This window comes from Mugil cephalus, chromosome 1, assembly GCF_022458985.1.
Source record: "Mugil cephalus isolate CIBA_MC_2020 chromosome 1, CIBA_Mcephalus_1.1, whole genome shotgun sequence".
NCBI classification, from domain to species: Eukaryota; Metazoa; Chordata; class Actinopteri; order Mugiliformes; family Mugilidae; genus Mugil; species Mugil cephalus.
In genome coordinates this window covers 17,971,484-17,993,637 of record NC_061770.1, presented here as the reverse complement: position 1 = coordinate 17,993,637, position 22,154 = coordinate 17,971,484, and the positions used below count along the sequence as shown (strand labels likewise).

Sequence of the window (22,154 nt, the reverse complement as noted above, 5' to 3'; positions counted from 1 at the left end):
AATATTTTCAGTTTAACAGAGAAAACAGAAATATGACTTATATCCAGCTAAAGATTTTATCAAAAGCTTATTTGTTTATGCTATGTATGGAACCGTGGGAGGAAAAGCAAATCCCACCTGGCAGAGTCTAGTTGAATCTGTGACTGAATTTAATAGAGCTGAAATTATATACACTGTACGATAAAATTATTCAGATCAGCGTAAAGTGAGGCTTGATCCAACTCTAGATCTAGCATTTAACTCCCTCAAGTCGCATTGAAGTGGAGATTTTTTATTTATTTTTTATTTTTTGTCCTATCTGTGCAGTCTGTCACCATAACCCTGAACAGATTTTAAAAAAGTAGGGCTGAGACTGGGTCACGCTGGACTGAATTTGATGAACATCTCATGGGAAAAGCATCCTTACAAGTAGAGTTTTTTTTTTTTTTTTTGGAGTTTTGATGTTGTGAACTGGGACACATGGATTTAGATTTAGTGCTGTTTTAGCCAATGAGCGTCCTGAATACCACACTTACACAAACCTAGCATAACATAACATAACATAACATTCCTGTTATAACCACCTTCCTAATATTGTGCAGACCAAGTCAAAGTCTTGTGCTGTACTTCGTTTTTTTGTTTGTTTGTTTGTTTTGTTTTGTTTTGTTTTTTTTTTTTTCAAATAGTTTCTAAACTATTTTTGTGTTTGTGTCGGGCTGCAACCTGCTGGGGATGACAGCTGCCATCAAAGAATGTCAGTGCTATGGGGTGGGGGTGCCTGGTCTTTTCTAGGTGGGTGGTACATGTTTGAATGCCAGGTCCAAATGTTTCCCAGCAGAACTTTGTGTCACAAGATGGTCATTGTTATTTACTCCTCCTGTGTGCGTCGGTTGTCGGTAGCATCTCATCAATCCATGAATGTCACGCGTTAAGGGACAAAGTGCATTTCATTGTGACTTAAATAGTTTATTGTCTTCTCTTTAACAAGATTTAGAGACATAATTTCTGTGAGGCTGCACTCATTCATAGGCAAATATCAGACATTTTCTCCACTACATTTATGTAATCGGTACAGTTAGTAATTTATAGATTATAAAGACATAAAGATTAAAATAAACCTATTATGACATTATGACACATAATGAATGATATAAAAAAAAACAATCATTTACCAGACAGCACATATAACAGCTCTATCTTATTCAGCTACAACAATTAAATATGGCTTAAATAATAATAAACTAAAAGTAACAAAACATTATGACCACTGACAGGTGACATGGATAACACCTGTCCATAAGGTGCAGTATATCAGGCATCATGTGAACATTTTGTCTTCAAAGTTGATGTTAGAAGCAGAGGAAAAGCACAAGTGGAAGCATTTGACTGGTCAAATCGTGATGTATAGACAACTGGGTCAGAGCATCTACAAAAAGGCCAAAGTGGTTTTTACTGTCTATTCAAACCATACATAGCAGCTGCAGGACGCACTGAGATGACAACAGGAAACAGTGCAAATGGTGCAGACAGATCAAAGACCAACTGTATAATATATAGAAGATACAAAACACTTGCTAGCCGATGCACTTATAAAAAACGACAACAGAGAGCAGCGCCGACTCATAAACAGACAAACAGAGTGTGAGTTAGGGTGGTTGTTTGACTGACTAGCAGCTTAACGTGTGCAAAAGATGGAGAGATTCAGGCCGGGTTTTGTAAAGTGAAAGTTTGTGTTCTTATTGACGTAGCATAAACAAAAATGAATTGACCCGGATTGAACAGATGGGTGTAAAGGGTTGAATATAGGTCATAATACAATTGAGGTGGTAAGTGTGTGTGTGTGTGTGTCTGTGTGTGTGTGTGCATTGTGTATGTTCAGTCCAGTTTCAGTGAGTTCTATGAAACAGAACTGAGGGGCACCTGGTACAGACGAAACACAGACAATTTAACGCCTGATTTAACGAATATCTCTTACACATAGAGAAAATAAAAGGAAAATAAAACGTGTACAATAATGATAAGGAGTGGTATCATTTGCATTAGAGTCCCACCAGAGGGCACTGCTGTGCAAGGGAGGATTATAAGATTTTAAGTTTTCCTGTGTCAAAAATTTTGTTACACATAAGTTAAAAAACTTTGTATCCAATAAAATGTCTGCAGTTTTTGTTTAATGAACACACTACCCTCTGTAGACATTTTCTGGAGTGTAGTTATGTGAGAATAGTTTGTTGCTTCTTTTTCCGCTTGGTGGGGCACAGCTGAGATGGTCCCGGCCTGTAGTGTTGAGGACTGGTGATCTGCTGTGCATGAATGACTGGTTTGAAGCAAGGGGCGAGGACTGCACAGGTCTCACTAGCTCGGCTAACCTACGTATCGTTACGTACTGGTTGTTATTTCACATTTCATTCATTCATTGCATGATGAATCGAGTTGACTACCTGACTAGTGTACGATTTAGGACTTTACAATTTGAGCAGAAGTTGTAGATAAAAGGTTTAGGGCTACATCAATTTGAAGATTTAGACATTTCTCAAGAGGGAAAAGACAAAACTGCGACATTCAACCAGGAGTGGTTTACACAGAGAACTTGGTTAACATGGAGATCATCAAAAAGCCGCACGGTGAGTCCAGTTTATTTTTTTAATCTAAATGGAATTGATTATGTAGTTTACATAATGTTTGAATTATAATATTATAATGAGTAACTGGTGATAGTGTGTGGGTGTATGTGGGGGACACAACTTAATGGAGCTGTTTACCAGTCTGTGGAGCTGAAATGGCTGTGGTATATTGTGTGTGGTGATTTTGTATATTGATTGCTGTGTATTGTGTGCAGTTCATGCCATGAGCCGTGCATTGTGTTTTTTATTACTCTAAATTATTGTTTCGATATTAAGTATTTGACATACTGAGATCTTGAACACTGCCATTTGGTGGTGCTAATGATAATATATGTCGTCCAGCTGCAATTTTGTTGTCACCTGTTTGTTGTCAGGTGCTGTGGTCCCCTCCCTCTTATCTTCTCATCTTGTGACTCCTTGGAAAAAATAATTTCCAAGGGAAAGGGATCAATAAAGCAATCTTGAATCTTGGAGTATGCAGACAGGTCAGTCTTTATGCGAGTCCCAGGAGGAGATCACATCCTCCATGTTCCCTTTTAATCTATGTAGCGTAGACTCATAAGATGCTGTCTCTGCCAGTTCATCAACCCAATCTTTCAGACTCTGGCTTTTTTCCAAATGCTCAGAATTAGCCTGTATAAATGTGATTAGTCCAACTACAATAACAGAAAATGCACCTTTTGAAACATTCAGTATTTGAGGATTACTACCCAAAATAAAAATAATTTTGTGGATCTTTGAAAAAGCTGTTTGTTTTTTTTTTTGTTTGTTTGTTTGACATGAAACGCCACAAGGGCGACAACATAACGAGGAGACTAGACTTCAGAGTTATAAAAATAAATGTTTATTCTGGTAAGTTGTATTTTTTTTAAGGCAAAAATATGCAGAAAATTAACAGTGGTGAGTATCCTATGACCCTTCGAGACCTTCCTTCCAGTCATGCCTTTTATACACAGAGAAGAGAAGTTAAGCCTGTGCACCACCCAAAGACACATATGCAGTTGCAGTAGTGCTAGCAGCGAACAGATGGGGGAGCTAATGTTGTGCTGGTTGGCATCTCACAATTCAAAAAAGGAGAAGAGACGCATGTCACATGGTCAGTGCAAGTGCAAACTGTTGTTTTTTACAGAGACTTTAGTGGTTTTATTCCCACTTATTCACCTCTTTCTCTCAACGCTCTCTACTGATTTAAATATCCTCTTACATGTTGCCATAGACGGACAATGTGTTGGGAGTATTGTCTCCTAGATGCTCTGACGCAGCCAAATTACCCGCATTAACTTCACTGGTGAATGGTCAGCCTCGGTAGTGTAGCACAGCCCAGAGGAGCTCTTAAACTTAATGAATTAAATGGGCGGAGAGCCAGCAGGGGGAAAGAGCAGAAACATCCTGTTTAAGTGTTTTCACCAGCTCGAGCAGTTTCAATGTCAGCCAAATCTCCGAACTGACACAATGGATGGATCCCTCTAGGAAATATAGTAAATGTCAGCCCCCTGATTGTCCTCTTCTGTCCACAAGGACAAAAAAAAAAAAACCTCTTAGACTTTTGTTTTAGGTGACGTCTGCATGAACAACATTCACTTCCTTCATTTTCCCAGACATGGTTTTTCTGTCACTGTTACTAATGATCTGAGAGAATGAACTCTGCACCATGCATCGTTACTTTAGAGAAAAAACACAAGATCTGATGGAAAGAAAATTATTTATCTTAGTATTTTTTATGCTTTTAATAAGTTCTGCATAAACAGTGGACATGTATGGGAACTAGCTGCTCTCATAAAGAGTAGTGCTGTTCATGAATCACCGGACAATGAAGCACCAACAACCACCACAGGAAAGAACTGAGACTGAATGGATCAATATTCAAAAGACCTGAAAGTAAATACGGGAAGTGGATTATGGCCGTAAAGCAGGTCGATCCGATGTGGCCCGCGGGTTGGTGGGTTCCTTTGCGGTGCACACATGGCCTCGTAGCTCAGCAAGGCAAACCAGCGCCACCAACAGCGAGGGTCAAAGGAGAAGTAAGCCTCACAAGTGTGGCTCTGGTTTCAAGGAGGAAGGATGGCATGTGATGATAGCTCATACATCAACTGACCACAGTGACAGCAGTTTGTTTGTTGTTTTGACGATGCGCGCTACCTGAAAAATGTCGCAACCATCCACTTAGGCAAGAATGAATAGGTTTCAGTAAAAGGGAGCAGGGAAAGGGATACGAATACCACAGGTTTATATTTTAATGTAACTCTAGTGTAAATATATGTATAAATAAAGTGAACACTGACGGAAAACTGGATGATTATTTTAATGCTTAACTTAAAATAGCAGAAAATGTAACAGTGATAACCCTGAATTTCTTCATTAACATAAAGGTAGCTGCGGTCAGCTTGAACTCAATGAGGAGAATGGAGGGTATAAAAAAACCACCAAGGAAACATTAAGTCAACCAGCAGCGCTCTGTTCTTCTACACTATGTATACGTGACTTGACAAATTACAACATATGACTCATTCTTTCACCAGATATGAGGAAATGCATTGCTTCTGTGCTGTCCTGCCAGGGGTGCCACGGATTATGTTGCAGGACTCTTTGATTGAACTCAAGCTGAACACATTAGTTTTTTTTTTTTGCAGCCACCTCTCGTGTCATCAGATATCGAAGGATAAAGTTTCGGATGGGCTATCTCTTTAACAATTTAGTGAAAATTCACAGTGAATGTGCAGAGTCTTTATGACCTAAAGTGAAACAGCTTTTTATATACATATATATAAAAAAAAAATTCCCAGTGGGAGCAGTACCTGAGCTGTCCTTTACGGAGTGTACCTTTTTTAAAAAACAAAAACAGAAAACGTGAACAAAGAACAACCTGAAGTGAAGCAGCAATTTAAAATGTGATATAAAGTACGCCGACTTCTTCACCAGACACTCGAGTACAGTCAGGCAGCGTCATCCCATCACCCGGAGTGCGAGCGTGTGACACAGATGTGCATGCACCTGCAGAATGTCCACCCCCCTCGGCAGGCACTTGCAGTAATGAGGCTCAATGCGACGTGGAGACCTCCACTGCTCCCTCCTCGTCAACCTTTGTCTATCGTCTCATTGTCATCAGAATCAGCTGTCAGCTGTCGGTGCGGCTTGCAGGCTGGTGCCATCCCCCCCCCCGTCTCCACCTGGGTTTAGGTGGCGTCCTGTTCCGGTGGCAGACTCTGAGGGGTCTCGTGCGAGCGCTGCGCCCCTGCTCGACATTTAGAGCAGCCGCAGAGCGCGGTGAAGAGGCGAGTGCGGATCGCCTGAGTGAACAAAACGAACAGGATGCAGTTGGCTGCCCCCTGTGAGGTGTTGCCAATTCCCTGTATGGGTCAAAACAAAAGGCTGTGTTATTAGACTCGAATGAAACGTCCTTCAGTGACTGAATATTATTGTCTCGTGAGGACACAAGATCACATTACGAGTTCAGATAATGAAAACCACTAAGGGGCCTTTTTACATGTATTCTTGTTTGACTTAACAATAAAATGTCATGTTTTCTCAGCAGTTATCATTGTTATTATTGTCTGATTAAAACCAGGTAGTAAAAAACATTGTAGAAAAGATTGTATTAAGTTTTTAACCAATTTTGGCAAGTAATTATGTTAAAGGTGCAGTTAATAGACCAATGTTGCGTGATGACTAGTGACTCAAAGCTTTGACAGCAGTTCAACAGCACATCAGCGTGATCAAAATGATGAGCACACACACACACACACATTCACATGTTCATAGCAACGTTCAAAGGAGAAGTGAAACTGTAGATTAATGGTTGCAGAGTGTTCATAGACTTCCTCTGCATGGTTCATGCATGACTGGCTCAAACTTTAAACTCACATGCAGGGTGACCAGCACCGGGTTCTTTCTGGCCGGTGAGTCAGTCAGCAGCAGTACGAAGCGCACTGTGCTCCAAATACGCAGGACGATGAAGACGATGGGAATGAGTACGAGCTTCATGTCGGCCGCGGAGGAGTGGGAGTGTGACGGAGGCGTGTTTGGCAGGATGGGGCGGTACTCAGACAGGGCTTCATGCTGCGCCACACGGATGAGACAAAGTTTTATCATAAAAAAAAAAAAAAGATGAAAACGTTAAATAATTTTTTCATGCGATGACAGCTGATTTGACACAGATGTGATGCAACAGGATGAAAACATGACCATAAACATGCTTGTAAAATTTCGAAAGATCGATGCCTTATGTGATCTCCTTAGTTCACTTATTTTAACAGAAATGGGTAAGAGGAACATGTGTCCGTACAACACAACACAACACAATTCAATAGTACTACAAACCACAGCCTCCAAAATGAAAACCCATTTGAATCAACAGCTGTTTTAGTTATTTGAGGCAAATACTGCCTATTAAAACGTTCACGAAGATACGATTTACAACTACAGGACTGCTTTATTAGAATGCATTTGTTTTCGCTAGTGTACCTAATGAAGTGACACATTACTGTTTATGACCCCTTCTGTTTCTATCTTTGTTGTTTGTTTCATGATGTCTAGCAACATTTCCAATCATGCGGCAGGGTGACGAACTTATGGGATACATCCATGGATACGTCTCAATTCCCTTAATACAACCAACAGCTCAGTTAATGAAGGTGCATGACTCATCTACATGCAGCATTGCATTTTGAAATAATATCACTGGCACCTGAATTTAATTTGATACTGTTCAGCTGATTGTTGTTGTTGAGATACCATGAAATGTTTGAGACAAACTATATTTCTACATGACGCCCTGAGACTGAGTTTCAGACCTGCTGATATTTGTAACTGAAAACAAAACAAGTCTGGGTCTTGGCATCAAAACTCAGCTGATGTTGTGATGGAGTTTTCAGATCAGACGGTTCAGCTGATCTCAGCTGACAGGGTATGTCTGCTGTTGCGCCTGATTACAGATGAATGTTATTATATTAAATACTGGAGAAACAACAGAGAGTGATTAACGGTATCACAATGATTGTGACTACCCTTTTTTTTGCATGAATAATAGTTTTCATTAAATCCATTATTCCATGCAGAGCGGTTTGTCATTTAAGAATAATGAGCTATTGCCCTGATTTGTTGATTTGCTGCTCACCGCTGAACGGATGTGACACTTGATCAGGATGTAGAAGATCGGGAGGAGGAGGTAAGCCAAGAACTCCCAGATCTTTCCGGTCAGCAGCATCCACAGGACGTGGTCCGTAGCGTTGATCTGGACCCAGCACCAGCCCACGGACACCTCTGACTCATCGTAACCAATCTTGTTTAGGCACAAGGCTGCAATAGTGATGGCCAGAGGAATGCCCCAGCTAGAGCACAAAAGAAAGGATTAAAAACAACATCTCTACTGGGACTTTAAGGAAGAGTTTGGTGGGTGCATACACCTACAAATACTGCAGAGACATGTGACACCATGTGATATTTTATCTCGTTCTTAAGGCGCCCGTGTTACATAGTGCACTCTGAAGTCATACGAGTTCTGTTGCTCATAAAACCACGCAATGTTTTCCACGGCTGAAGAATACTTTATCTCCATGCAAACACAGGGCAGAGCATTATAAAGCAACGCTTAAGGCCTCGCTGTATGCCTGTGTTGTTTACACGAGCTTCGATGAACGGCTCAGTTGTTATATCCTTGATTCAATGGAGCAATTGAGAACTCACAGGAACTAGATGGAGAACCACTGACACTGCTGTGAGGCGTACCCAGGGGTGAAAATGCTTTTGGGTCCCGAAATAGATCAATTACTCAGCGAATCAACCTCCTGCTTACATCTGCAAAATCAACACGGACAGCTCATTAACGCGTTGACGGAAAACGGACACAAAGGATGAAGCATATGTGCCGAATCAGAGTATTCAACCGAAGTAGTCCAGCTCATAATAAACAGGGGGCTTGTTAGACAGGCTAACAGCTTTAAATAGATACACTATATTTGACATATAGTTTTTGTTCTGATAAAGCTCACAAAATGGTGTATAGTTGGGGGGATTGGGGCTAATAAGAAACAAAAATTAGCAAAATAAATAACCACTTCCGGGTCGGTAAAATTCCTTTTGTGAGATCAGGCATAATCTTAGCAATTAAATCTATTTATTAATGAGAATCATTTAACTTTTAAATTAATTTTTTCATTTTTATTTATTTTTTATTTTTTTCCTTTTTGTGGTTTGCATAAATCCGTCTCACTTTCCTCATTGAGAAAATATGTTCAGTTAGTTAACAAAGACAGCTCAGGGCTAACAGGCTTATCTGAGCCTAGTTTAACAGAACAGGTGTGATTTACTAAAAGTAAATAAAATAAAAAAAGACCTTACATGTGTAAGAGCAGCTCATCCATTGAGGGAAAAAAAGAATGGATAAATGGATGAATAAAAAATAAATAACTAGTACACAAGTAAGTTTGTAAATCAGCTGCTTAATGGTCACATAAAAAAATATATTATATATTGATACAATATTATACCCTAACCCGGAAGCAAACCTAGTCCTCTGACCTTGTTACCATGGCAACACTAGGTTTAGTGGTGCTTTACGCTACACTCCATTATAGTAAACAATCTGTATTAGCCTATTGTTATTGTTATTCTTCTTATTATTAATATACTGATAGGAAGCAAAATATTCAAATATTATTGATTAAGAAGGGATTGGATAAAATAATTCTATAGGAAGTCTACTTCCTCCCACGTGTTCGAACTAAACTAAACTAAACTAAACTAAACTAAACTAAACTAAACTGTATACCAGTTTACAGAACTCGAAGTAACTCTGTTTACGGAAGCAGGTAAGGATATCGCAGACGCTATCGTTTTCATTTTATTTTATATCCTACTTTGCGGTCCACATTAAGCGGATCGTAAATTCCGTGTTTGGTTCCTTGACCGCGAAGTGGTCACCAGGTGAATATCCCAGGATGCTTAAAGGGGAAAAGGTCATCACCTGGTTTAATAGCGCTTAGCCTCAGTAGAGAGAGAGAAAGAAGAGAGCATAGTAGCTACCTGACGAGGTGGAAGAGCAGCACCAGCCTGTCGGCGGCTCTCCGGTTGGACCTCACCAGGTAAATATACAGGTAAACGGCGATGGCCACCGTCCAGAAAAACGAGCTGGTGTTGGCGAAAGTCGATATCGCTCCTTGGGCGACGCATCCAAGCGAGTTTGTGCGGAAAACACTCCAGACCCCGACGGCGTACGAGACGGCCGACAGCCAGTCAGACATGGACAGGAAGACCAGGAGCTTTCTCGGAGTTGTCCTCAGATCCGACCAGATGATGAAGGTGAGGATGATGAGAGAGGAGCCCACGAACGACAGCGCGCAGGAAAACAACACGAGCACCTGCTCAAACAAATACACTTCTGTGGCGTTTGCCATGGTGTGATCAGATGTGGAGCTGCAGTCCTGGTACTAGTCAGGATGTTTTCATGGTCGTTGTTTTCCCGTAAAGCCGGTTTAAAGCACGCAGCTGAACCACATGACTGGTGCACAAAACTTCAGCCTTCGCTTTTTAAGGGAGACACACTAAAGTTTTGTCCCAGCTTGTAAGCCCTCTAATTCCCCGCCTCCTCTCTCTTTCTCTGTCCCCCCGCTCTTTAACCGGAACTCAAAGCAGAAGTCAGTCAGCTGGTAGTGTGGCAGACATGTTTATCTATTTCTGTCATTGCCTGTTTGACTCTTATCGAGCTATGGCCTCTAAGTTAGTCATATATGACAAACACATGACACATGACCGCATGTTGAAGCCCATCCAGTCACGATTTACGCAACAAGGATCCACAGGTCACTCCAGATTATTATCAGGTTTTATCCCATTAACTAGATTTTATCTAATAAATGTAAACCAAAAACGCTCTCCTACAAATTATCAAAACTGACACTCGTGAAAATTTTTGCACATGTGAAATTTATTGCAGAGTATTTGTCAAAACACATTGGAAACCTGTCAGATTGCATTGAAAACCTATGGGCTAGAAAGGGAAACATAAAATTTAACAATTTTTCAAGGCCACATGAGGTCACGTGAAATTTAATGTGATAAAATAAAATTAAAAGCTTAAAAACTTGCAGGATAACATGTGAAACCCACACATATTCACATTAGACTTAGACTTGCTTTATTGACCTCGAAATTTGATGAATAAAGAATAAGTTAATGGACCGGCCCACTCCTTATTAAAGCTTAGCAAACTGTTGGTAACGTAATCAGTGTAAATGATCGAGATATTGTGAGTAAAAGCACTACGTATTCCTTTGTTACTATTGTTCACAACACGGTCACATTTTGCTACAAGAAATAACTGACAGTGCTTTGATAGTTAGACAAAATAAAAAAATAAAATAAAATAAAAAATACACCATATTTATGAAAAGTAAAAAACTACAGAAAATTTAAACATGACGACCAAAGACAAAAAAAAAAATATGAAGAATAATTTCAAAGCAACTGGTAACTGCATGTGTTTTTGTTCAGTCAAATTCTCGCTGCAGAAAATTTAGCTGTTGACAGCAAAGAGATTATTTTTATTATGATTAATTCCTTTAACGGGCGGTTACAGTAGTTGTCGTCTCAATATGAGGAATGAAACTAACAAATATTGCCACGACTTTTTTATTTTTTATTATTTTTAAAAAAAGATTCACATGTACGTGTATATAAAAACAAAGAATGAAAGGAAAGTATACGGTTTATTAGCACGTGGAATAAATTTGTGATTCATTCTTGTATAGTGTAAATGAAATGATTGATTCATTACGTGCTGATCTGTTAACTGACCAATAATTTCAGCAATAAATTATGTATGATAATGTTAGTCTTTAGTAGATCATATGGGAATTTAAATATTAATTGGACAAGGCAGATTTCAAATTTAAAAGGCAGGATTCTCAGTGTTGTGGAGCTAAAAAGGATAACAAAGTGAATTAAAATGTGTCTGCTTATGACCTTTTGTGTCAAAGTAAACCTCCCCCTTATCATATTTCATTTTTTTTAATTTTTTGTTTTTGAGTAATGAATAGTGTCTGTAGTGGTCTTGTAATCGCTTTGTACCAAGGAGCTGAGGCGTAGACAGGTTTAAACACACATAAACCAGTGACCTTGTGTGAGAGCAGGACTTTACGGCTTCTGCATTGCTGCAGCACACAAAAACTGCAGCCCCCTTTTTTTTGTGTGTGTTTGCAGCAGTGCAGTGGACCCTCGGTGGTTTTTGTTTTTTTTTTTTTCCTGCGTACTGCAGCAAACACAACATCTGCATTATTGTCGGGGCGGTAAACCACGGTTAAAATACACGGTTTTCCTTCAGGTTTTGACAAAAAAATATCAGTGGAAGATAATTAGAAATACAACACTTGGATCTGTGTTTGCTGTGTGCGTCTAAATTAATGTGCACCTGTCTCATCTGCTCTCATTAGTTCCTCTGTGTTTGCATGGCAACAACATTTGGTCGAGGGTCTCAAAGTGCTTTTAGGAGGCGCTAAGTGGTTTGCTCTAAGTGGAGTTTTCTATCACTACAAAATGCATGTGTAACATGACAACAAGGCAATCTAATTAATCACTTTTTTTGTAACTTTTATTAACACCACCTTCTTTTGCACAGTTATAACTCCTAACAAGAAACAATGAACAGGCTGTGATGGATAAATTGAGAATCAATCATATTTTAATTTGTCAGCATCCAGAATTTGATGGAAAAAAAAAAACATGCATTTACTCGAAAATAATTAAAACATGGGAAGCCATGTTTTTTTTTTTTTTAATGAACAGTCAAATCAAAAATCAAAAATATATTATAATACAGTGTAGGTTTTACATATTGGTGCAGTGTTTAATGAACAAAAAGCATGATGGGGGGGGTGGCTTCCAGTCAGAAGATGGCAGCAGAGGCTCAAGAACACGGCGCAGAAGTCTGATACTGTCAAGGCTGTTAACAAAAAAAGGCCGTGCTTTGAGTCAATCTGTCTTTAATTAACTCTGCATCAGGTAAAAAAAAAAAAAAAAAAACTTACAGCAGAAGCAGGATCCTTATTCACTAAGGAGCAAATGTGCTTTTTTTTGTCCTCTTCCTCTTTTCCCCCCAGGGCCTCTTATTGCGAAGAATTTCTGCGGCAGTATACTTGCTGATTGCTTCGTTCTCACTCCTCACAACAACCAGCTAAGACACTGCCAGAGAAACACCCACAGCAGCCGTCTCTTTCCGCCCCAGCCTCCCCGGAGCAGGATCCTGACCTGGTCACCTGTGAGTCTGGTCACTGTTTTCATTTCCACTGATAATGGTTCTGGTGGTGGTGGTGGTTGCTGGAAGGCAACGAAATCACTAAAAAAAAAAAAGCCCCTCCTCCTGAGGACGGCGTGGTGCTGAGGGCAGCCGGAAAATCTAGGAGAGAAGTAGTGGGAGAAAAATTCAATTGTTTCGTGTAATAATTGGGACAAATAAATCTTAAAATTCATACATATAGAGGCGCCCTGTTCTGCTCATCTCTACCTAACTAATGCGCTGATGAGTCTACGCTCCGCTGCCCACAGTGACCCAGACCTGGCTCCCAAACAGCCTCGTTCTTCTTCTAGTCTTTTGTGCAACATCACTTTAAGTGCACATAACTTGGGCAAACACATACACCCTCGAACTAAGAATAGCCTTGCCATGACTCATGATTTTGCAACAAAAAGCGCGGTTTGATTTAGCTCTCATCCGATGTGTATGTGTGTGTGTGTCTGCCCGTGTCTGTCTGTTGGTGCCACGTAGTGCCGTGTGATTCCTGTATGTGTGTGTGTGTGTGTGTGTGTTTGTGTGTTTGTGTAGCTCAGGGACAACAGCTAAAACCCCCTCATGCTATCAGTTGCGTTTGCTCACTGCTGCAGTGCTATTTTGGGCCCGTCTGACCGTTCCATACTGTCCTCTCCCTGTGGACTCCTTGCTTTGCTGACAGGACAACATGGATACTCGAGAGCAGCGTGCAGTTGCTGGCGAACGAAGGAACAGAGGGAATAATGAAGCAGGGGGCACAAACTGTCAGATGAGCGGCCTCTGTCCGGTGCATCTTCACTGGTGAAATCCGCAGCGAGGCTATTTGCGGCTCTCATGTCTGATTTTGGTGTGTACATGACGCATTTTCTTTGGTTGTGTAACTGGAAAATCCAGAGCTCAATTTGCGGTTTAACCATTTTGACCTTATCTGATGTCAAAGAATTTGGATACTTCTAGGAAAGCAGTTTGTGGCGCTCTGACGCAAGCGTTCACCCCAACACGTGTGCTGATGCTGGCCCGCATATAGAGGATCTGTTTTTGCCCTTCTTCGTCCGAGTCCACAGACAAACGCCGAGACACCTCTCGACCTGCCTTCCAAACAGCTGCATCCGTGCTCCTTTGTGTCTTTGTGTCGGGCCAGTGACGCTGCCTTCGCTGAGCACATGATGACAGGAATTCCTTCCTGCTCAGGCCTTGTTGTAATCCTTAATACAGGATTGAGGAATGCTGGCGAAAACTGAACCCTGCTCTCTAAATGAGTGACTGACTGACTGACTGCCGCACTGATTTATGCAGAAGCAGCAACGAGCCTCAAATCACAGACCTCTCCAAGAATACATTTCGACCCCTAATTCACCTCTACTGGCTCTTTTTTTTAATCTTTTTGTGCTGATCTACAAAGGAGGAAAAAAAAGGACGGAAAGTTTAAGTTTTAGGTTTGACTTGTTCAAAGTTAAATAGTTAAAATAACCTTAAATTAGAGTAAGACTTAAGACTGATGTAAGTGTGTAATACTGGAACAAATATAGAATTAAGATATCACCGATATCCAAAATTAGGAAGTAGACACGATGTAACACTGGTGACACATGAGCTATATGAATCATAAAAAACGGTATTTATGGAGAAATTTCGAAATTATTAATAATAAAAAAATTCCATTCATTTTCTATATTATTTTATCGATTACAAAAACGGACAGTCTCTGTGTTATTTTAGATATTTTAGATTATAATTGGCCAATATGATTAGAAATAATAAAATCCTGGTCATGAGATTTAAAAAAAAAAAAAAAAAACCACACACACACATATGTATATATGTGTGTGTGTGTGTATATATATATGTATATATGTATATATATATATATAATAGTGTGAAAACCTTTTTTTTTTCCTTATACCAAAAATGGCACCAAATATTCTCTTTATCTCATTTTAGATCTAGTATTATGAATTTTCTTACATTTAGTTCCACTATATTTAAAAAAATATATATATTTTTTGTGCAACTTATTAGGAAGAAAATTAATTTCACATTAAGGTGACAGTGAAAGCTTTGTATTTATGTAGTTTAGTTTAATTTATTGGATAATAGAGCAAATTTATCCCATGTTTATTGGCGCTGGTATCAAAGACCCTTTAATTTAACAAGTACTTAGTTAAAACCACAATGAAAATCTTGAAATATTTCATGAATATTATTTAAATTAAAATAAGCTCGATAAGTATATTACACAAAATGTGCACGGTGTCAGTCCTTAATAAGTCTGCCGTCTGTGACATCTAAAAGCAGCGATTCAAAGACTTTCACTTCCTGAATATGTCGGTTTCCTCTCCTCTCAGGCCTCACGGCGGCCGGAGTAACACACTCACACGGCTCTGCCCCACATCCCTGCCCCTTTCCGCTGAGTGTGTGTTGTTCCAGTGCCGGCTAACAACGCTCCGGCAGTCATGCCTCCCTGCTCCAGTCCCATTCCACCAGCCTAATCATCTTATGGCTAACAATGACATTAGTATTTACTGGAGAGCCATGTTCCTGAGCACCGGTACACATGACATGCACACTGATGACGTCCCGACCGCCTGCCGTCCGCTTCGCCTCAGGTTCATGTAAGCGTATTTGTTTAGGATTCATTTGTGATAATTAGAAATAATAAAAGCCTGGTCATCTGTTTTATATTTGTAACCGTCGAGGTGTGAATCGATTGCGTCTACATCCGCTGATCCACTGATGTGTCTGAAACTGCAGTGTGTTAATAATTCAGTGATTTTGCGTCTTACACTACCCCCTGGTTACTAGAAGACAGAGTTGCCCCAGTAACTATCTGCTGGCTTGACCGTGCACACAAGTCAAACACACAGATCATAGTGCTCTAGAGCCTAGACACTAAACGATTATCACCCGAGTCACTGAGCGATTAATGTATTTCACAGGCCCGTGTCAGGTTTTCCTGTGTCTTATCGGTAACATGTGATTATGTGTGACGACGTGGACTGTCTGGCCCCGTTTATCAGCTCCTCTGTGTACACTGTACATAATCTCGCTTCGTTTCCTGCCCGAGCGAAACACTGGTGACACACTGAATCACGGCGTCAGTCGTGAGCAGAAACTCCTGGTCGACTCCTGTCAGACACAAACGCACACTGTGAGAAACTCTTGTCTGTTCGGTGTGGGCTTCTCAGGAAAAGGAGAGGCCGCCCGCTGCGTCTCCTTGATGGAAACCGGCTTTCAGCCTGAGCAGAGGAGAAAAACAATAACAAAAACAGCTGTCCCTCTCTGTGAGGATCACACCGTGGTCGGACAATGATCCGCGAGTCTCCGGGGACTGGTGAGAGGGTCACCGGTGGGGCTGTGTCTGCGCAGAGGTTACTGTGCCACTGTGTAATTGGTAACTGTGTTTGTGTGTATCGCAGTCCTCTGCATTCACTGACCTTTTGTATAGTTACCATGGCATCATGCTAGCATCAAGACTCGGCTTGAGACGCTTCCACTGAGAGCTGATATGCTCCAAATTAACATTTACACTTCAGTCAGCTCACGGGCCTTATTAAGCTAATCCGAAGGCCTCAACTTAGCACCTTCTCATTTCCCCACACTAATTAGTGTTTCTCAAGTTTTACTCAAAGCAGAGGTGCGCAGCGCTTCTCTTTGAAATGACAATTAACCTAGATATTCACAGTTGTAACGTGGCTCCACACACAGTTTTGACACTCACCAGGCCGCAAGCACAGCTCCTCCATCCACCCTCATCCCCAAGCGAGCGCACTCCGCCGCTGGCATCAGCAGACGTCCGTCCACGGGGTGTCACGCCGGGCTCCCCCCCAGCGTGTGGGTCACCTCACACACTGGAAAGCTGTTGATAAGCAGCCTCTGCTGCCTCCCTCACCCTCCCTCTCTGTCTCTCTCTGTGGCCGTCCGTCTCTCTCTGCTTCAGTCAGGCAGCACAACAAGTCAAGGCATGTTCCAACACGCCACCAACAGCCGGCCGGGGTGTATGAGCCTGCTCCTAGATCACAGGGGGAGGAGCACAGAATCAGAGAGGGGGGAAACCCAGAAAAGACCCAGCATGACTCAACCCGCTTCAGTCACCGAGCAAAGCTTTCACTTTGAACCCTTAAACACACTGAAGAGTTATTGTTGGAAGATTGTCTGTGTGACGCTGTTAAGCAAATATATTTTCATTTTTAATTTTTCAATAGAGGCAGGGATAAAGAGAGCATGCCAGGGATGACGGCTTCACACTGAAAAATATAAAAAAAAAAGATGAAAGAGGAGAGGATTTGTGAATCAAATCATTTTTAAGATTAAATGCAAAAAAAAGAAGAAGTCTAGTTTGCCTTCAGGCAGTGGGATCCAGAGGCAGAGGAAACTTTTTACAGGTTGAATTCGTCTGAATGGGTTTAAGTGAATGAAAATATCTTTTTGGTTCAGCTACATGTTCGCTGTTCACCCCATGCTCTCATAAGCAAGTGGTGTACTTCATCTTTTAACAAAGCAGAACCAATAGTTTACAGAAGCTGTAACCGGGCACCAGCACAGCATACGAACGAAAGCTGCTGATTCATCAAACCACATTACAGTAACTCTCAGTAGGTCACATCAATTACAGAGGAAGCACATCACTGTGGATCATAAAAATGACATGAAATACTTGTGAAATTGTCATTTTTTTTCCCCCTGGAGCAGTGACACATAATATATGAATTTAAAAGCAATCAAATAATGCAATCCATTGGATAGACAAATGTACTTGGTGTATGTATTCAGCTCCTGGCACATTAAACTACATCAAATGTGCCGAATCATCACCATCCACGAGTGCTAATTATGCAGAGCTGCTCTGATATTAGCTGGAGGTTGTTCTTTTTTTTTTTTTTTTTTATTCTAGAGGAGGGTTGGTGTCAGTACATCATTGCTGTAGTGGAAGTTGATCACTAGGCAGATTCCGGGTACAGCAGCAGGAGCCAGCTCAGCAAAACTCACCTGCTACAATATGGTCTGAGTTCGACTGCCTGAGCATCTCTAAAGCACCGTACTGTACATCGCTGGTGCTTCTCCCCTCTGCAACCTGTCAACAGACTGATGACCTTATCACCGAAAGAGCAAAGTCACTATGATATTACACTCCAAGCACTTGAAGCTCCTCTTAAAGGTTTGTCTTCGCCTCCGACGCTGACTGGAGAAACCAGAGCAACTCAATAAAAGAGTAGAGGAGACAGATTCCCCTTGCAGATAGTTGCTCTAATTTATTGCAAGTTCTGATGCGGCACTACACCGGAGTGTCTTGACAAAGTGCCAGCAGTAGTTTCACCAACTGAGTCGACTCTTAATTTATGCAAGCGTGAAGTGTGTGTTTACACAAGAGTGAAATATGGACAGGCACAGAGCTGACCCCCCCTCTCAGGAAATTATTTCCTGCACTTTAATAGCGAAATCCTTGCGTAAAGCTGTAATTTATTCATCTTCCTACCTAGGACACAGGCTGCCGCTGAGGCCTCACATTTGCATCTGTGTCAGTCGGAGGGGAGTCGAGGAGAGGGGGGTGGGGGGGGGGAGAAGGAACCCCTAGCCCAGCAAGTTCAAAGCTTGCTGCATTGATTACATCATCGGAACAGGAGTGCTGGAACGGGACAATGCACCATCAGATGGGAGGAGGGGGGGATTGGGGCAATCGGCTAATCTCTCACCAGTGCCTCCCCGTGGAGCTCCACGGGCAGAGTGTATGTGTGTGTGTGTGGTGGTGGGGGGGGGTCTTTCTCTTTCTCTTCAGTCTATAAACTCAGTTAAGTCCAGTACAGAGAGAGGCCGCCTGCTCTGCCTCCGTCTGACCACCATCTGTCACGTGGCCGAAGGACTGTCTCTGTCTGAGAGAGAATCATTGTCTTGCATCTTCACATTCCTCTGTGTGTACTTGCATCTATGTGTGTGTGTGTGTGTGTGTGTGTGAGAGAGAGAGAGTGTGTGTGCAATTGCACTTGTGCATGCGTGCTACTAGAGGCCAGCACTGCAGGAGCTCAGCTGCTGCAGGACACTGCAGGATCGCTGCTCTGCTGCCGGCTCACTGGCTCTTGCTTTTCTCTCTCCCTCCTCTCTCTATTCACTCAGGGAAATTGCTCAAGGAGGATGGTGAGAGCATGTGCTGCATACTTTTTCAGCAGAGGGGGGGTGGGGGTGGAGGAGGAGGAAGGAGGAGGGAGGAGGGGGCAGAATCAGAGAGGTGCAAAGCATGCCGGTGAGGCGCTGTGCTGGGCAACTGTACCTCTGAGAGACTACAGTAGAGAAATTGGAGACAAGGAAAGAGGAGGAGGGAAGAAAAGGAGAGGGGGGGGGGGGGCAGAAGTGAGGTGCAAGGAACATCAGGTGAGTGCGGCAGTCTCCTTTGCTGGCGGTGCAGCACCCACCCTCAGAGAAAGTGTGAGCAGGAGAACTGCAGATGTTCCCAGATGATGTCAGGCTATGGACGTAGCGTGGACCTTTAGGAGAGCTCGCTAACATCATCGCACTCGGCTGCCCGCAGTGGAAAGAAGGGCCAGAGAGATGCTCTAGACTTCTGCCTCGCAGAGAAGCAGCTCACGACGCAGGGCCGGCTTTTTCAAGGTCTTAGCACAGTTACCTGAGATGAACTCGAGCTGACCGAGCCGAACCTGCCCGGGTTCATCATCCACACCTTCCAGACTGGTTTTGAATACTTACTCAGGTTCCACCCATGAACTATTTTTACATTGCCTCTTGAAAGGCCTTGCCGAGCTCAGACACTGCAGTAGGACAAAAGTACTGACTTTTAGAGCAGAGAGTTGCTGAGGAACTGTTGGGAATGCTGCAGCGATGCTGCTGAGTCTAAGAGGGAAACCTTCCCACTTTGGTTTTTATTCAAGACAGAAATAAAAAATAAAAAACGGAATATCTAAATTCACACACAAACAGCTCAGTAGACTGGTTGTGCTGAAAGATTTTTTTTTTTAAAGAGCTGCACTCTGCACTGGTATCCACTTACAGGATGGCAGAAAAGTCCTAGCAGCTACAGTGTAACTTCATGACTGCAGCACAGCTCCCCTGTCCCATGCAGGCCACTGTAGCCTCATTCTCATTTCCCCAGTCATCACTCAAACGCTGGCTCCCCCGCGATCAACGACACAGCACATCTTACTGAGCAGTTTCGAACATCACATTTACAACTAATACACCCTGCTAAATAAAAATCAACAGCTGACACAGAAAAGTGGAGAGCTTCGACTATCTGTGCTCCCGTAAATGCTAGGTCAGCAGAGATAAAAGTCTCCTCTAGTGGAGGAAACTCTTTGCATCCCGAGTTTCTTTGTCCTTGTGTCAAATGGCGAGTCCTCTGGATCGGCCGCTATCTGACACACCGGCTGCTATTTCCAGCCCGTACCATGTGTTCAACATGGATGAGGGAGCAGCGGAGCCTGACTGCTAACTGACTGGCTGTCTGGCTGGCCGCTGCCTGGTTATGGCTGGTGCAGAGGAAACTGATGAGACAGGAGCAGCCATGGAGCCACCACACTGCAGGCATGCACACAGACATACGCACACCAACTACTGGAGGGCTGATTTAAGAAGTGCACAATCCCTTACAAATAGAAAGGCACCGCAAGGAGACAGCATTCAAGGTAAATAAGGCGATAGAAGAAAGAGATGTTTACCTAGAGGTGAGTCTTTCGCGGCATCGCTCGCAGAGAGGAGAGGAGGAAAACTTCTCTGCACTCACTCTGAGCCTCTTGCTCGCTGGTGATGTGCTTTCATGGCGCGGCAAAGTTGACTGCAGCATTGCCTCCTGAACAGAATGACATTGTTTGCTCTCTCTCTCTCCCCCTCTCTCTGCCTCACTCCTCCTCCTCCAGTACGCGCTTGCTCCCCCTCCTCTTCTTTGCACGCTTGCTGGCAGCACAAACTGCACAGCTCAGCAGTGTTCCCCCCACTGCCGCAGCAGATCCTGCATGAGCTCTGCGTATCTGAGTGGGATGGGACTTTTAAAGGGGAATGCAACCTCCAGGGTCAGTGCGTGTGCACATCCTCAGTCCACTCTCCTCTCCTCCCTGTCCTCCTCTGCGCCCCCTCCTCCTCCTAAATCCCCCCCGCCACCACCCTCCCCCCCTTAGAATCATCAGCGGAAAGGATTCCTCACAAGAGAGACCCCCTCCACGCACGCATAACTCTCCATCCACTTTTATTCATTTTCACTCCACGGCAAAAAGCCGCTTTGAGATACGAGCGTACTCAAACCCCATTGAAGAACAGTTTGTTCCACAGAGTCTCCTCTGGCGTCCCTCGAAACTTGTCACAATATCTGAAATGACTGATTCCTCGGAAAAATGCCTGGAAGTATGTCTCCAGGTGTGAGTCACAGAAAGATGCTTTTAGGAACGTTTTATTTCATGTAAAATCTGAAAATGCTGCTCCTTTTTTTAGAGTGGATTTGGAAAATCGTAACTTTAAGATGAATTCGACAGCGTGTGACCCAGTTACATGTTTAAAGAAAAAGATTTTTGAAATCCAAACATTAACTGCGAGTCATATTTGAATGCAGTGCATCAGCAAAAGTTGTTGTACACAGTGTCACAAGACATTATCACAAATGAGTAATAATCACACAAGCAGTAACTGAATGTCACAATCTGAGGATCACAATGTGTAAACTTCCCCAAAGTTTCCCCACTTCTTCAAGGTACAAAAACCCCTACAGTGAAGCAAAAATGTCCTTAATCTGCAATCCCTTCTACCTGCCTTTCATTACCCAAGATGCACCGCTCTACTGGTGCTATTCTGCAGTGCGCTAAAATATAGAAATATCTTGACCAACCGAATTTGTCTTTTGTGCGTTGCACAACTCTTTGAGAGTGAGATCATCCATCATTTAGTCAGATATTAAGGTTGAACTACTCTTTCTGGCGGTGCGTTTCCCAGCTCTCTGAGATTTGCATTTGCGGTGCGCTCCATGGATATTCTACAGATAATGGGGATTGCATTAGAAATTCTCTGCGTTTGAGGCATCTGCCTCTTGGCTAGTCTCTGCAGCAGTGCAGCGCGCTCTGCTCCTCACTGCAGGAGTGAGGTTGCTTTTTTTTTTTTTCTCCTTCTTCTTTTTTTTTAATCATATGACTTTCTTCTGCCTGGGCCCCCGTTGAACCCTGTGATCCTTCATTTTCTGTAGAAAAATTAACAGCTACATGCATCTCACATTAACTCTGGCTCCCTCAGGTCAAGCCTTGTTCTTATCTGGTTAAAGCATATTACTGTTTGCGTGTAATACATCAAGGCTTTTCTGCCCAATTAGC

The 22,154-nt window shown here is 42.4% G+C and overlaps 1 protein-coding gene and 2 long non-coding RNA genes across 5 annotated transcripts; 1 reads left to right on the top strand and 2 right to left on the bottom strand.

Moving 5' to 3' along the window:
- Window positions 1–4,883: 4,883 nt before the first annotated feature.
- gpr157 (G protein-coupled receptor 157) lies at window positions 4,884–10,205 on the bottom strand. Its single transcript, XM_047569984.1, has 4 exons — window positions 9,621–10,205; window positions 7,714–7,927; window positions 6,462–6,656; window positions 4,884–5,947 (listed from the first exon to the last, which is right to left on the bottom strand). Exons 1-4 carry the CDS (start codon window positions 9,989–9,991, stop codon window positions 5,774–5,776), a joined length of 954 nt encoding a protein of 317 aa, XP_047425940.1. The 5' UTR covers window positions 9,992–10,205; the 3' UTR covers window positions 4,884–5,773.
- Window positions 10,206–12,161: 1,956 nt separating this feature from the next.
- Window positions 12,162–20,675, bottom strand: LOC124996717. Of its 2 annotated transcripts, XR_007110884.1 has the most exons (4): window positions 20,523–20,675; window positions 16,577–16,867; window positions 12,620–12,987; window positions 12,162–12,534 (listed from the first exon to the last, which is right to left on the bottom strand). It is a non-coding gene; the product is annotated as an uncharacterized LOC124996717 (long non-coding RNA). The 2 variants fall into 2 exon arrangements; XR_007110883.1 differs by having other exon boundaries at window positions 12,162–12,987.
- LOC124996722 lies at window positions 12,707–14,595 on the top strand. 2 transcript variants are annotated; one of them, XR_007110888.1, is made up of 3 exons: window positions 12,707–12,849; window positions 13,541–13,705; window positions 13,816–14,595. It is a non-coding gene; the product is annotated as an uncharacterized LOC124996722 (long non-coding RNA). The 2 variants fall into 2 exon arrangements; XR_007110887.1 differs by having other exon boundaries at window positions 13,799–14,595.
- Window positions 20,676–22,154: the final 1,479 nt, after the last annotated feature.

What these genes read in the sequence shown, in the direction of transcription:
- gpr157 (XM_047569984.1), bottom strand. Translation starts at nt 9,991, where the DNA reads ATGGCAAACGCCACAGAAGTGTATTTGTTTGAGCAGGTGCTCGTGTTG. An exon ending in AGTGTCACATCCGTTCAGCG is followed by an intron (nt 6,657 to 7,713) that starts GTGAGCAGCAAA and finishes CGTGTGGCGCAG; the next exon opens with CATGAAGCCCTGTCTGAGTA. An exon ending in CGGTGCTGGTCACCCTGCAT is followed by an intron (nt 5,948 to 6,461) that starts GTGAGTTTAAAG and finishes TGACCCATACAG; the next exon opens with GGAATTGGCAACACCTCACA.